This window comes from Caenorhabditis elegans, chromosome IV (genome assembly GCF_000002985.6).
Source record: "Caenorhabditis elegans chromosome IV".
Taxonomy (NCBI): Eukaryota; Metazoa; Nematoda; class Chromadorea; order Rhabditida; family Rhabditidae; genus Caenorhabditis; species Caenorhabditis elegans.
In genome coordinates, this window is record NC_003282.8 from 6,230,168 (window position 1) to 6,244,400 (window position 14,233).

General features: G+C 33.8%; 5 protein-coding genes, 5 non-coding genes and 2 pseudogenes across 15 annotated transcripts; 7 read left to right on the forward strand and 5 right to left on the reverse strand.

The window, feature by feature from the left end:
* Positions 1-855: 855 nt before the first annotated feature.
* On the forward strand, positions 856-2,440 carry F58F9.4 (Cadherin domain-containing protein). The gene is made up of 8 exons (NM_068538.3): positions 856-956; positions 1,010-1,175; positions 1,222-1,352; positions 1,397-1,559; positions 1,643-1,719; positions 1,764-1,836; positions 1,877-2,050; positions 2,137-2,440. Exons 1-8 carry the CDS (start codon positions 877-879, stop codon positions 2,251-2,253), a joined length of 981 nt encoding a protein of 326 aa, NP_500939.2. The 5' UTR covers positions 856-876; the 3' UTR covers positions 2,254-2,440.
* Positions 1,800-1,820, forward strand: 21ur-13145. The gene has a single exon (NR_055514.1).
* Positions 2,441-3,072: 632 nt separating the features above from the next.
* F58F9.3 lies at positions 3,073-5,456 on the forward strand (the record flags this gene model as incomplete). 2 transcript variants are annotated; one of them, NM_001028071.5, is made up of 8 exons in its annotated part: positions 3,079-3,168; positions 3,254-3,419; positions 3,460-3,590; positions 3,638-3,794; positions 4,792-4,868; positions 4,919-4,991; positions 5,038-5,211; positions 5,287-5,456. In NM_001028071.5, exons 1-8 carry the CDS (start codon positions 3,086-3,088, stop codon positions 5,392-5,394), a joined length of 969 nt encoding a protein of 322 aa, NP_001023242.1. In that variant the 5' UTR covers positions 3,079-3,085. The 2 variants fall into 2 exon arrangements, with proteins under 2 accessions (NP_001370585.1, NP_001023242.1); NM_001383101.2 differs by lacking the exons at positions 4,792-4,868; positions 4,919-4,991; positions 5,038-5,211; positions 5,287-5,456 and having other exon boundaries at positions 3,073-3,168; positions 3,638-3,803.
* A 22-nt stretch (positions 5,457-5,478) lies between these two features.
* On the reverse strand, positions 5,479-5,499 carry 21ur-8190. The gene has a single exon (NR_055515.1).
* A 268-nt stretch (positions 5,500-5,767) lies between these two features.
* F58F9.6 lies at positions 5,768-7,441 on the reverse strand (the record flags this gene model as incomplete). 2 transcript variants are annotated; one of them, NM_068541.3, is made up of 3 exons in its annotated part: positions 5,768-6,482; positions 7,129-7,274; positions 7,320-7,441. In NM_068541.3, 3 exons carry the CDS (start codon positions 7,374-7,376, stop codon positions 5,810-5,812), a joined length of 876 nt encoding a protein of 291 aa, NP_500942.1. The 2 variants fall into 2 exon arrangements, with proteins under 2 accessions (NP_500942.1, NP_001368374.1); NM_001380263.1 differs by lacking the exons at positions 7,129-7,274; positions 7,320-7,441 and having other exon boundaries at positions 5,810-6,376.
* Positions 6,559-6,579, reverse strand: 21ur-6770. Its single transcript, NR_055516.1, has one exon.
* Positions 6,959-6,979, reverse strand: 21ur-8545. Its single transcript, NR_055517.1, has one exon.
* Positions 7,442-8,009: 568 nt separating the features above from the next.
* On the forward strand, positions 8,010-9,307 carry F58F9.8 (ShKT domain-containing protein). Its single transcript, NM_001028072.4, has 3 exons — positions 8,010-8,089; positions 8,140-8,285; positions 8,610-9,307. The coding sequence occupies exons 1-3, from the start codon at positions 8,030-8,032 to the stop codon at positions 9,268-9,270; spliced, it is 867 nt and encodes a 288-aa protein (NP_001023243.1). The 5' UTR covers positions 8,010-8,029; the 3' UTR covers positions 9,271-9,307.
* Positions 9,308-10,125: 818 nt separating this feature from the next.
* On the forward strand, positions 10,126-11,391 carry F58F9.9 (the record flags this gene model as incomplete). 2 transcript variants are annotated; one of them, NM_001306784.2, is made up of 4 exons in its annotated part: positions 10,139-10,198; positions 10,243-10,388; positions 10,568-10,998; positions 11,050-11,259. In NM_001306784.2, the coding sequence occupies 4 exons, from the start codon at positions 10,139-10,141 to the stop codon at positions 11,220-11,222; spliced, it is 810 nt and encodes a 269-aa protein (NP_001293713.1). In that variant the 3' UTR covers positions 11,223-11,259. The 2 variants fall into 2 exon arrangements, with proteins under 2 accessions (NP_001023244.1, NP_001293713.1); NM_001028073.2 differs by having other exon boundaries at positions 10,126-10,198; positions 10,568-11,391.
* Positions 11,392-11,687: 296 nt separating this feature from the next.
* F58F9.10 lies at positions 11,688-12,628 on the forward strand (annotated as a pseudogene). The gene is made up of 3 exons: positions 11,688-11,911; positions 12,044-12,502; positions 12,573-12,628. Coding segments are annotated over exons 1-3 (739 nt in total).
* Positions 11,942-11,962, reverse strand: 21ur-6414. Its single transcript, NR_055518.1, has one exon.
* Positions 12,629-13,214: 586 nt separating the features above from the next.
* F58F9.11 lies at positions 13,215-14,207 on the forward strand (annotated as a pseudogene). The gene is made up of 3 exons: positions 13,215-13,274; positions 13,324-13,468; positions 13,751-14,207. Coding segments are annotated over exons 1-3 (662 nt in total).
* Positions 14,208-14,233: the final 26 nt, after the last annotated feature.

Genomic DNA, 14,233 nt, shown 5'->3' on the forward strand with positions numbered 1-14,233 from the left:
CAATTAATTGTTTTTAATATATTTTTATTTTATTATTTACACTGTTCCGAAAGAAGGTTTAAAAAAGAAATTAAGCGAATATTTATGATTAATATAATACAGAGAGAAACAAAAAAGTTTTGATGCTGGTTCAAACAATAAGTTTCAAATTTTGTATTATACAATGCACAATTCAAAATAGTAAAATCAAATTTGAATTTAAAAAACCACATAGATTTTTTTTTATTGTCTGGCTTTCCATCTGAGTAGTTAATAGATTCCTTAGATTTTGGTGTTAAACATTTTTCTACCGCGATAAATTTTTATCTAAAATATCAAGATATTGTTATCCAAAATATACGGTTCCTCCTGGAAGGCATTTAGAAAATAAAAGTTAGGAAAGGTTGATATTCAGCTTTAATTTAAGATTGGCAAATTTTAATCTGTTCCAGTATTTTTTGTTTTTCAAAGATTATTTCATGAACGAAAAAACCTAAAATTACATCATTCTTCAATGAATATTCGACTTATGAAAATTTACTGACTCATACTCCTCTTGTTAATAAAATTTTCCGTGTGAAGCATTTTTTATTTGAATCAATTCAGTTTCTTATCAACAAAACCTATACACACAATCGCCGAATGAAAATCGAAAAAGAGAAAACTGACAACATTTCCTACTAGGAGTGAGCAAGTTGTGTTTCTCGATTTTTATCTAATTATTTTCGAATGAAACTGCAATTTTGCATGAAATCGTTCGAGAATTTGAAGAAATAATTTGTCGGAATTTAAGAATGAAATGTTTTATACTTTGACGTATTTCCTCTATTAGTGTTGCACTCGAGTTGTAATGTATAAAATAATACTTCATTTCAGCAAAAATTTTTAATTTCAAACATGACAACTACAACTTTTTTCGTCGCATATCGAGGGTATTACATTGATGGCACAAAATTCCTGAACTTGATCGGATTGGGGTTTGTAACTTTTTTTTCAATCTATACCTAATACATACGTTACGGTTTTACAGATCTGATAACGATAAAAGCTTTCGCATATTAGAAACAGATCTCAATGGACAAGGAATCACATTGGGTAATGTTTTAACTGCGGTTATCAGATCGAAGAAAAGTCTCGACGCGTTTCAATTGAAAAGTCACAATTTCAATGTGAAAATTGATGGAAATTTTGCACTTGTGAGAGTTTTCACAGTATAGTTTTTATGAAAAATAACAATTTTAGGTTGATGGGATTGAAGGAGAATTAGTGAGGAATCGAGATGAAGACTTAGTTTTTGAAACAGAATCATTCGGAACTGTTAGAGCTATTGACCAAACTCTTGCTATTGGAAAATATATGATTACTGTTAGAGCGTAAGTTTTTAAAGGTAATCGAACACAAACAGATAACTTTTCAGAACAAATCATAAAGAAGAAAGCAAATTCAAAAACTTGCAGTATTGCGCCACCGTTCTAAAGAAAATTGAGCCGGCTCCTCCTATGTGTAGCTCCAGCACATCCTCGACTACTGTTGGGAAGGGATTTCAGTCCCGACAACAACCGGAAAACAAAATCAAAACGGTGAGATAATCAGAAAATAAACTTTTTCTAATATTCACTATCCAGAAAAATTAACAAAACCTGATAATATGTAAATTTTTCAGATGAACGCATTCATCTATAGAGTAATTAAGAAAAATCACCGCACGATTTACTTTTTATGGATTTGTGAACGTTACGAGTAAGAAGCTATTTTCCATCAACTTTGAACTTGAACAATTTCAGACAAGCAATATTTTTTTCGAAAACATACAACCTGACTGTGGGGCACTTTTTTGAAGGAATGTTTGAAGAAAGAGTAAGAAAAAATGTTAATTTTATAAACAAATAATTCTCAGAAAAATGCGAAATCGAATTGGCAATGCTTCAAATACGTTAGGCAGATTGAAGATATGTTTCCCGTCGATGTAGTCGGAAATTTGTTAGAAATAAAAACAACAATTAGTCATTATCAACCAATGACTAATATGACACAGTATCCACAAGTCTTCGCAGTGCATTTCGGATTTATTGTATGTTTATTCACCAATTGTTTCTTTTAATGAGACACCATTGATATTTAAAAAATAAAGTAAAAACATAATCAAACGTTTTCCAGCTAGACATCAAACAAATACTCCGTAACCTTAAAACGGATTGTACTGGAAAAACGGTTATCACGCAACGACAAAAAGTTGGGCAAAAGTTTGCATGGACTATCAAAGAAGTACTATAAGAAATACATATATTAAACTTACTAAAAGGATTTTGGCAACTGTTAAAAAACGTTTTAATGTGATTTGAAGTTATCTTATAAAAATGAATATCCCCTTTAACATAATCAAATATATGAATACATCCTAAACCGGATTAACTTTGAATTTATTTTTTTTTTAAGATTTGAATGAAGTGCTGATTTCTTGTGTTTTCTGCATGGCTACTGCATACAAATTGTTGCATCTGTGTCGCATTTGTTCACCTTCCAGAATGGTTCTATAATTTTGAAATTCTTCAATAGGTTTGAGAGAAGCAACGTTTCAAATTTTGTAGTTCGTTTCGTTGTAATTAAAAACTAAAAACTAGACTTCATACAAGTGCCTCAAAAAATGAAAACCGACCTCTTGATTATTTTCTGTTTTTTATTCTCAGAATAGCTATTTTCAGTTCAAATCGCTGGGTTCGAATAGGAAAATTGCTAAAGATTATCCTCTATGATGTGAAATTGAACCCGTGTTGGTTTTTGATCTTTCGAAAATTACTCTTCTAAAATAAAAGTGATTCATTCAACACATTCTCATAAATAGGTTAATGTCCATTTTTATCAATAGCAAGCAAATGTTTGATAAGCCAACAAATGCTGAAATAGGAGCGAAGACATTGAGAATGTTCTCGGGCCTCTCCATTATTTATTGATCAACTTCTTAAGAATGAGCAAATTTATTTGTCAGAATTGGTTTCATAAGTGAACATTCTTTCGCTCTATGTTTTGAATTTTTCATAAAAATGTTTTAATTATGTTTGATTGGAGGCATTCTTTAAAGTTTTATTGATTTGTTTTGAGATAAAATATGGCTCAAATAATCGACTTCTTCGCGGCATTTAGAGGATACTATTCGGATGGTTCAACATTTATCCAGATTATTAGCCTTGGGTGAGTACACCAGTTTATGATTCATATTTGTTCAATTTTCGTTCAGTAATTAAAATAATCATATCAATTATTCCAAGTATTACAGTTCCCATCACAATCTGTCAGTCCATATTTCGGAAAGAATGCTTTCAGAGAGTGGAATTAAACTTGGAAATTTTCTCAGTGCTACAGTTTCATTGGCAGAGCATCCAAAGAATTTCCAATTAAAGAGACTCAACCTGCAAGTCACTGTGGAAGGAAACTTTGCAAAGGTTAGAATAAATTAACTTTACTAAAGAAATTGTTGTTTAGGTGCACGGAATTGAGGCAAACTTGGAGAAGAATGCTGATGGAATTTTAGTATTCTCTACAAACAACTTTGCATCAGCGAAGGCTACGAACCAGGGTCTGGAGATTGGAAGATACAAAATAACTGTACAGGCGTAAGCTTTTGATTTGAGATTTCGAAAACTCACACAAATAAGTTCAGTGTGAAACCATCTGAAAAAGATTTGTTCAATGGTATGAAGTTTTTTGGAACCGTGGAAGAGAAAATCAGTGGTCTTACAAGACGAGTTGCCTCTAACAACACGAACCAAGTAATCGGCGAGGGATTTAGAAACATGAGTATCAGTGGAAAAAGAACTGTAAGTTGAATAATTACAGGGTGGGCCAAAAGTATGGTAACACATGAAGCGCTCTTTTACATGAGCTTTTCGCGCGACTGCCACGTCATACGTACATTCTTCTATCGAATACTGATAGCTGAATAAATGTCCTTCAATTTGACTCAAAATTTGTAATGTTTCCCAATAAGGTGCGATCTTTATCACCTCGACAATTTGGCGAACCCTTTCGAAAAAACGGTAATTTGGCACGCGGCACTTCCCACACAAACACACCTCCCACGCACGCCAATAATTTGCAGATGTATGATTTTTATGTTAAATTTAAAGTTAAAGAAGTGAAGAAGCGTTTTTAATTGTTTTTGTAGCATATGAAAATTTTCTGTGTCGACACTGGCGCCTAGCAAGAACCTTTGAATATTTCATGAATTCAACTTTGCGAAATTTACTCAGTTTTTTTGGTTTCGCAAGGCGTAACGACCCACAAAATCATCCGAGCTCAATTTTCTAAAAAAATTCTGGAAAGTGAGGTCAAAACGTCTCGAAAAATACTAAAATGAATTTTTCTGCATACTGCTACTCGCCGCTCACATCCATCTTTCTGGCGACTATGCCATTCAAGGCTTAACCTACTGCCGCAGTCCATGACAGAAATACCGTGATAGAAATTATTTGGATTTTTGTTTTTAAAGAATCTCTAGACCAAGAGCATTCTTTGAACTATAAAAACTTGTAAGACATTTGATGGATTCCTCGAGAAAAATGTAGAAATCCCGCAGAATGCCGACTTGCGTGCCATAACGGTCGTGATCTCAAAAGTTCTGAAGGCCTGCAGCGATGCGGATGGGAATATTTTGAAAATTCAAAACGTTCATCTGGTCAGTATTTTATGGAGAACAAAACTTGTACAAATTGATGTAATAACTCTCTCCACTAGTAAAGTTATAGAGCTGCAAACGTGTTACCATACTTTTGGCCCACCCTGTAAATTAAAGGTACATTTTTTTCCATTTTTCAGATGAAAGCTTTTGTGTACAGCACAATCCAAAAAAAAGATCTCAATACGTATTTTTTGTGGATTTGTGACAAACAAGAGTAAGCTTTATCATAATTTATTCTACTTTATTTTGAATGAAGTTCTTTAGAAAATCAATTTTTACTTCGAAAACTCATGTGCTTGGACTAGGGCACTTCTTTGAAGGATATTTTGAACAAACGGTAATTTTTCTTGAAAAACAATGTTTTACAAAGAAATGGATTTTAGCCAAATGGAAAGTCTCAATGGGAATGTGTCAAATATTTGAAACAGATAGATCAACTCATACAAGGAGATGTAATTAGAAATAAAGTTGTGTTGAGAACGAGAGTAACTCAGTATGAGCCGGCTACTGGTCATAGAAAGTATCCACAAGTTTATGCCAATCATCTCGGGATCATTGTAAGTTTATCTAGGAGCAGGATTTATATAGAAGTTATTAAACTAACAACAAATATCTAAATATTCATTTTCCAGATTGACAATCAAAATAAACTTCCGATCTACTGCAACGGTGTGCAAATCAAAACTCAATTGTGCAAAGTTGGAGATAGTTTCGAATGGGTTGTCGTTGAAATTATTTAACTGATACTTTTCAAAAATAAGTTTTTGGTTGAGTTTTTATACGTTTATGAAGTTTTTACAAAACATTGTACTATCAATATATTTGGCCTAATTAAACGGGTCAAATCAATTTATTGCTTTTTTCTTCAATGATTTAACACATTTTAGAAATGGTAGAAATTGAAAACTGTGAGTTTTACTTTGAGTTTATGATTTTTATTCATTTTTTTAGAAATGTTTTCCACACCGAATTTCAGGAATACGATAGGCCGTTTTGAATGTAAACAAATTTTTAATGATACCATGTAAATTATTTTTGAAATGTTTCCCGTTACTTCACCTTCAAACTTTTGAATTTTGAAACTCTAAAAACTTTTGTGCAAAATTATATTAATATTCGTTAATATATTCATTACTTGATTCAAAAATTGTATTCTCACAAAACATAACTACCCCATGACAAAATTAAGTTGATTAAGTTGAACCCAACAACTTCATCGTTATTTGAAACCAATCTCCAGTAGCCTGAGTTCAAGTCGCAGAATAATGATACTTGTTTCTGTCCCAATGCCAAACAATTTGCGACTCGCTGTTCCACAATCTTATCATTTGGAGTGACATATCTGATAGCAGCTGTGTACAAATAATTCTTCCAGGCGTTGCATGGAACAATCTGTGTGGGAACATTATTGAAATACTCTAAGTTTTGACGTGCAGTGCAGGAATTGCCATCGTAGTCAACAGAAAGTGGGAATGTTTTCAAATTTCTTTTGACTTTGTCAGATACATCAATCATTGCTCTACAAGGGCACTTATTTGAAGTTTCAACTGTTGAACCGGTACATTGGCAACCTGCTGTTCCAGACAAACATGATCGAGTTCTTTCCCATCCATTGCTTGCATAGTTTCTTATATATCCACTCCAAGATGACCATAATCCTCCTTTCGGACAACAAGGTTTTGATGTATCTGTATCTTCCTCTGGTAATGGTCCACATTGCATTGTTTTTTTAATTTTTAATGGTGTATATGGTTTACAACATGGTCTTCTAGCTGAAGCGGGGAGGCAAGTTTGGGTGTTACAGAGCTTGAGGCTTGACGATTCACCTCTGTAAGAAGACAATTTATCAACGAACAAGTGTTCATTGGTTTGATATTTTTAAAAACAGTAGGGTTTTGCGGGCTGCAATTATGGGGTCTCTAACACTAGAGTGTGTACAAAAATATCGATCTTTATGCAACATGTAAAACAGTTAAAAGGCTAATAGTATGAACGTGTCTCCATAATTGTGTTGTACGCTATAAAGACTGCCCATCATCACCGAATAACATAAACAAACGCTTCACAAATGTTTTATGCATTTTTTTTCAAATGTTCAGTAAAAGTTTTGGTAAATTGCCAACATTTTGAAAAATTTGAACTTTTTGAAGACTGTCGAACGTTACTCTAGGTTCGAACACCTATAATGCTCATGTTTAAAACTAGGGCTCTAGGCCTAAATCAGGGTCTACCGCCTTCAGCCTATTTTCTTGATTTTGGTTTAAATTAACAAAATTCAATTCGTTTTCATTTCAATCAATTTTAAGATGATTTCAATTCCTACCAATACAACTTTTTGATTCCATGAACTTTATCTTCAACGTAAAACTGGAAAATTAATGAAGCCAAGAGTTCAAGATGGCCTACTTGCCTGCAGGTAGGCAGGCAGGTACTTTTTTTAAAATATAAAACAGTAACTTTTAAATTTAGCTCACTTGCAATCGCAATCTGCCAAACTTGAAGAAAGACACTTCCTCGTATACAATATTTTCGAGCAAGATCCGCATTCAGTTGGACATGCCTCCGTAGTGGTCCATTCACTCCACAATCCTCCGTTTTCACAGATTCTATTTGAGCATTCCTGAATTTCGAGATTAATCTTAATAATTTTAAGGAATAAACTTACAGGAAGAGCCACGCTTACAGAAATACAAATAAACACAACACACAAGAGCTTCGACATCTTTAACTTTCTATTTCATCAATTTTCCGGTTTTATATGGATAATAAAGTTCAAGGAATCATGTTCACTGATGGGAATAAAAACCTATTCTGTCTGGGCTAGTCCTTGTTTGATTTTTGGAAAACCAATTGAAATATTGGAAATGACACATAGAATGAATGTCTTGGGAGAGCTCTGAAAATGTCTGATGATAAATTTTTCAATTGCCAAAGACAGAGTTATTTCATGTTGAACATTTCTGGAAACTGGGATGATCAAATTTTGGAAAACAAAAACATTTCAGTTGAAATCTATATTTGTTGCCAAGTGTCGCAGTGATATGATCAACTTTTTTTCAGAATATTTCTAGATAAACTATCATTAAAAAAATTGCTTTTTAAATGTTACATTCACAAACAATAACTTTTTCTTTTTTTAAATAAACCTTGTAAACCTTTGATTCCAAAATAATCAGATATCGTTGAAAATTTGAACAAAAAAGATCTTGTTCTTTTCTTGTTTGATTTTTCCACATTTTTTGTCAACTATTCAATCGACTTTCAGTCCTGCAGCAAACATCTTTTCAATACAGCCACTTTCACATAAAATATAAATTCTGTATTCTTTGATTGTGTCTGATATAAAGCTGAATTCATGTGATACAGCATTGAAACATGCTAAACTTTTGTCATATTCTTTTCTTCCTGCTGTCCACAGGAGTTCAAGCTCTTCCAGTAAGTATTTTGCTACAATAACGGAATGATTAAGTCGATAAACAATTCAGACTTGCTCATATGATGTCTGTGCAAAAGGAGGAATGTGGACGGAATGGTCAACTACAGAGCCATGTCCAACGAATTGTGGATCTTGTGCAAAGATTTTGTACACGAGGAAGTGCCTATCCACCAATTTTCCGAATTGTGCTTGCGTGTTAGTTTTTTTGTTGGGTTAAGTTTCAGGTTTTTTTAGAGAATTGCCTGTAAATTTGCAGGATTTTATTAAGAATATAGTCTTACACAATCAAAATAGACATAAATAATTATTTGATATTTTAAAAAAACCTAACACCTTCACACCTTGTTCAAACTTTTTTTTGTTAAGTAAAAAACAAGAATGCCCCGCGACTTCAAATATGCTAACAATCGAAAAAAGCAGAAGCATTCAGTTTTTTGTTTCATGTCTAATAAATGGTATTATTCAAAATTTGAAAAATTTTCATGATTCGTATCATTTCGCGATAAATATTTCTTACAGAGGTGACACAACTCGTTACATTCTATGCAATACAAAAACTTGCGTCTATCCTGCTCAACGTACATGTTGTATTCCCTATGTCCCAATGATTATAAATGGAACCTCCCAATGTGGTCCATTTCCGAAAGACACTGGAAGATCAAGTGAAGCACCGTGTTGTCCCAAAGATGGATTCTGGTCAGATTGGAGCGCATACAAGCCTAATTCAAATAACACTGCATTTGTAAGATCTCGAAAATGTTTATCTGAAGCTAGTGGATGTCCATGTGCCAATCCAACTACAACAATGGAAACAAGAACAGATTGTCCCTGCAGAAAATTGGTTGAAGTAGGAGAACAAGTGAAGAGTAAAAACAGCTATTACCCAATGATTGTGGTTTACGATGATCCGAGTTGCACAGCGTACCAAACTTTGAAAGCTTTCAATGATGCAGCTAATGGAGAGGTTCCATGTAATAGCTGGAAAGGCTACGTATACGCTACCGTAATCCGGTACGTGAAACCAACAGGCGGAGCTCCTGTGGAACAACGAATGTCGAACTGTGTGTCAGGAGGAAATCAAAGAGCAACATTCTTCTGTGATACGGACACTCTCTATTATCGGGCTGAAATAAGTAACGACGAAGTTGTCGGATTCAGTCAGATTAATATTATTACTTGAAATTCGTGAATTATAGTCTAATAAATACTATTTATTATTCCTTACATTATTATTAATGTATTTTAAATTCAAACGATTTATACTAATTGGAAATAGCGTTTTGTAATTGGATTGGCGCGAATGGTATTCTGGTTTCAAGCAACTATGTTGATTATTTGAGAATTTAAACGAGTTATTTATTAGTCCACAGAATTCAGATTGCAATAGAAATAATATGCAATCAAGTTTTCTGCCGAAGTAGTTAATTTTAAAAACTCTGCTGTTGCGCTGAAATTTGTTTTTTTTTTAATATGGGCCGCTCCCAGACAATCTAAAGCGTAGACCATCATGATGACCAAAGTTGCGCGTATACTTAAAACACAGATTAGTTATTTGAATGATATAAGACATATTTATCGCTGAATTAAATTGGAAAACGTCGTCAGAAGAACACCCACTGACCCAATTTGCAGACATCATTTTTCAGTCTGGAAATTTTGAAAATGGGTGTTTCCATACATTTCGGAAACAAAAATATATGACAGATTTCTATGAAAAACAAGTCTGGTATAAGTGTAAGGATGTAACAAATCTAATCACACTGAAAGTTGCAAAGCCTAGGGCGAGCCCTTACAAGTATGTTCCACCCTAATTTCTTTAAAAAGGACGTAGTTTGTATGTAAGATGTAGATGTAGTTTGAAATACTGAATCGGAAAACTGTGTTTTGTTCCTGTTTATTTTTCCACGTTTTTTAGCAATTCAATTTAACTCTTGTGCCTGCAGCAAACATCCTTTGAATACGTTTTTTTCTATCACATAAAAAATCATTTTCTGAATTCTTTGATTTCGCACGGTATAAAACTGTATTCATGTGATTCAAGATTGAACATGATTAATTTCTGTCATATTACTTTCTTCCTGCTCATTGCAGGAGCACAGGCCCTTCCAGTGAGCATTTAGTTACTGAATGAATAAGTCGATAAACTGTTTAGACTTGCTCATATGATGTCTGTGCAAAAGGAGGAATGTGGACGGAATGGGCAACTACAAAGCCATGTCCAACAAATTGTGGATCTTGTGCAAAGATTTTGTACACGAGGAAGTGCCTATCCACAAATATTCCAAACTGTGCATGTGTGTAAGTTCTAGCAAATTTTGCTGATTACAGTTCTGGGCATAAGTATTTCAATCTGATTTACTGGGTTTTTTCTGATCAAAACAGAACAAAACATGATTTAGTTACAATTATACAGACTCACTATACTGACTATACCACTCTATATTAGAGACAGACTATACTGATAATATTTCTTGCAGAGGTGACACAACTCGTTACATTCCATGCAATACAAAAACTTGCGTCTATCCTGCTCAACGTACATGTTGTATTCCCTATGTACCAATGATTATAAATGGAACCTCCCAATGTGGTCCATTTCCGAAAGACACTGGAAGATCAAGTGAAGCACCGTGTTGTCCAAAAGATGGATTCTGGTCAGATTGGAGTGCGTATAAACCCAATTCAAACAACACTGCATATGTAAGATCACGGAAATGTTTATCGGGACCTAGTGGATGTCCATGTGTCAATCCAACTACAACAATGGAAACAAGAACAGATTGTCCCTGCAGAAAATTGGTTGAAGTAGGAGAACAAGTGAAGAAAACTATCCGTTATTTCCCAATGAATGTGGTTTACACTGATAAAAGTTGCACAGCATACCAAGATTTGAAAGCTTTCAATGAAGGTAAAGGAGAACGTCCATGTAATCCCTGGGAAAAATACCCATATGCTTCAGTAATCCGATACGTGAGACCAGACGGCACAATTGGAGAAGAGCGAATGTCAGACTGTGTGTCAGGTGGAGATCAGAGAGCAACAGTATTTTGCGATACGACAACTCTATATTATCGGCTTGATATAAATAACGACGAGATTATCGGATTCAGTCAGCTTAATATTCTTGAGTGAATTTCTCGGAATATAACTTTAATGAATTTCAACATTTTTTGGTTTTTATTTTTCACATTATAACATTGCACAAAATTGAAAAGTTCCTAGGTATTCATATAATTTTGTTAGATTTTTCTACATTTTTCTAATTGTTACTAACAATCATAAAATAAAACATATAGATTACTTCAGTTTTACAAATCAGCTGTGACATTTATTTTATCAAGTGATTGTTTGCTGTTTTACAGCTCACCGAGCTAGTTCTGATTACTGTTAAAACTGGTTTTATGATCACAAAGACTAGTGACATTCTAAAAGATTACAGATTAAAGGTTTTATTTTATTTGATTCTTTTTAAGCAAAGCTTTTCTATTCAGGCAATGCACGACCAAAAATTTAAATGTACACATTGAACACAAATAAAAAAAGCCGACAATATACAAAAAACCTTTTGATACCTCCCATACCAACTTCAATATTTTGATGAACTATTTTCTATCTTTATTTCTGATTGTTTTGCTAGTAATCAATCAAGATTCATTTGTAATAAGATATTTCAAGCAATGTGCAGCTGATGTGTTATGTCCGCCTGGGGGACTTTGGAGCGAGTGGACAACAACCGATAAGTGTAAGCAATCGTGTGGATCTTGTTCTGAAGTTATCTACATAAGGACCTGTCTATCACAAAGTGCCAATTGCAATTGCACGTAAGTTTTGCTGACCACTAAAAATTGTTTTCAACTTACACGATTGCATGAATAAATTTACCAAACTAAATTCTTAAAAAACGTTTTATTGAAACCGAAATAATTTTTACTACCAAAATCAAGCAACTTCAGTGGTGCATTATCTCGTTATGTCCCATGTAACACCAACGTTTGCAAGTACCCTAGTCAACGTGCGTGTTGCATTCCTTATGTTCCACTGCTTATCAATTCAACCATGCAATGCGGACCCATTCCAAAAGATAAATCTTCTTCCAACACACCATGTTGCCCAGTAAACGGAATATGGAGTGACAGGAGTGGTTTTTCAAGAGATAATATAAACTCTGAATGGATTCAAACCCGGAAATGTGTATCCGAAGATGCCGGTTGTATGTAGTGGTATCAATTTGAATATCCAAACAGAATGTCCATGTCCTGCAATGTTACCAGCTTCTCAAGTTGGAGAGAGATGTGCCCAAGGATCGAATTATTTTGCTAATTCTATTCAAATCAACAATGTTAACTGTGTTATGACTGCTGCATTGATAGCAAGTAATGATATTTCGGGATCACCGGCGTGTAGCGCGTATGGTAAGACTCCAAATCTGAAATTTTCTGAAAATAGTAGCACTGGCAATCAAATTTGTCGTAAATTTTACAGGAGGAAGAACTTATGTTCCACTTGTACGGTTCTCAACATCAGTCCCCAATCAGTGACTCGAAGATCGTCCATTTGATTGTGAAGCTCGACGTGTTCTTGGTACAAGTACCTTGAATATTTCCTTCAGTTGTCATATGCAAAATATGAATTGGGTCTATGACTACGGTGGATATGCAGTGACTGGATTTGTTCAGCATGTGTTGTGAAAAACTTATTTGTTGATAATTTCAATAAATCTCAATCTCAACTAAATTGATGTGAACACTTAAATTTCATTCAAAACTCCCCAATGCAAAAAATAAAGGTGTTAATGAAATTCATAAAATTCATGGCAAAACTTGGCGGTCAAAATATAAAATTTTGAATACTTGTTTATCAGTTTTGTTTCTATTGAATAATTTTTATTCCATTATAAGTTTTAGTTCGACTAAAATCATAAAGTTCTAAAGTTCAAAAATTAAAAATTCAGATATTCACTTTTCCAAAAATTGATGCTGATATACTCAACTGATCAGATATCACATATCAACTCCAAACTGTTGGACTCAGGTGTTTGTTCGTTTTATTGAAATTCTTATGGAAGTTTCTCTTTCCATTCTCCATATCTATAAAATCTTTCATAAACCACTAAATACGATCAAAATGTGGCATGTGTTTATTTTGGTGGCATTCCTTGCTGGAATTTGTCGAGCAGATCGCTCTGTGAGTTTTTTAAAGATTTTTTTTAGTTTTTAATAATTAAAAATTGAAGACATGTTCCATCAACGTGACTTGTCCAACTGGTGGTTTATGGAGTGAATGGGCTGATGCAGAAGGTGTCGAATGCTCAGCGAGTTGTGGTTCTTGTGCTAAAACTTATCCTGCGTTTCAGAGGAAATAAGTTGTCCTTGTGACAGGTATGATATGCTTGGAAACTTCCAAAATTAGATTTGCTCACGCCATTCACCAGGAATAGTATCATTAAGGGTGGAACACAATTTCTCCCCAATTATTGAGCATCGATGTGTAACCAAACCTGAAAAAAATACCTTGCAAAACACTTCATTTGAGTAGTTTTCTATAACTTGTGAAATTTCAAAAAAAATTCCACTCCAAAAATTCTTGTAGAAAATGCAAAAAATCAAGGATGAAAAAACTTTCCTACCATTATTTATGTACATCAGAATATTTCTTTTCAGTGGAAATGCAACTCGCTACTATCCGTGCAACACATAACCATGTTCATATCCAGCTCAACGTACTTGTTGTATTCCATATGTCTCAATGGTTCTGAACGGAACAACTCAATGTGGACCACTAACAACAGCCGCTGAAACTGCTGCATCTGTTTCTAACTCAACATATAATTGTTGTCCAATTGGAGGAATTTGGAGCTCTTTTTCCAGTTACGGAAGAAATGATGGCGATACAATGTGGATTAGAACGCGAAGATGTTTATCAGAAAGTGCTGGTTGTAATTGTACAGGAAATAATACTGAATCTACAACAACTTGTCCGTGTAGAGCAATGACATCAATTGAATCAGGGTTAGAAAAACTTTCAATCAGTTTCACATGTGAAATGGGTTCTTTATACTGGAAATATGATTACAATGGAGATTATATTAACGGATGGTATCAAATGATTATTGTTTGAAATTTGATAAAAATTTGTGTTATTCT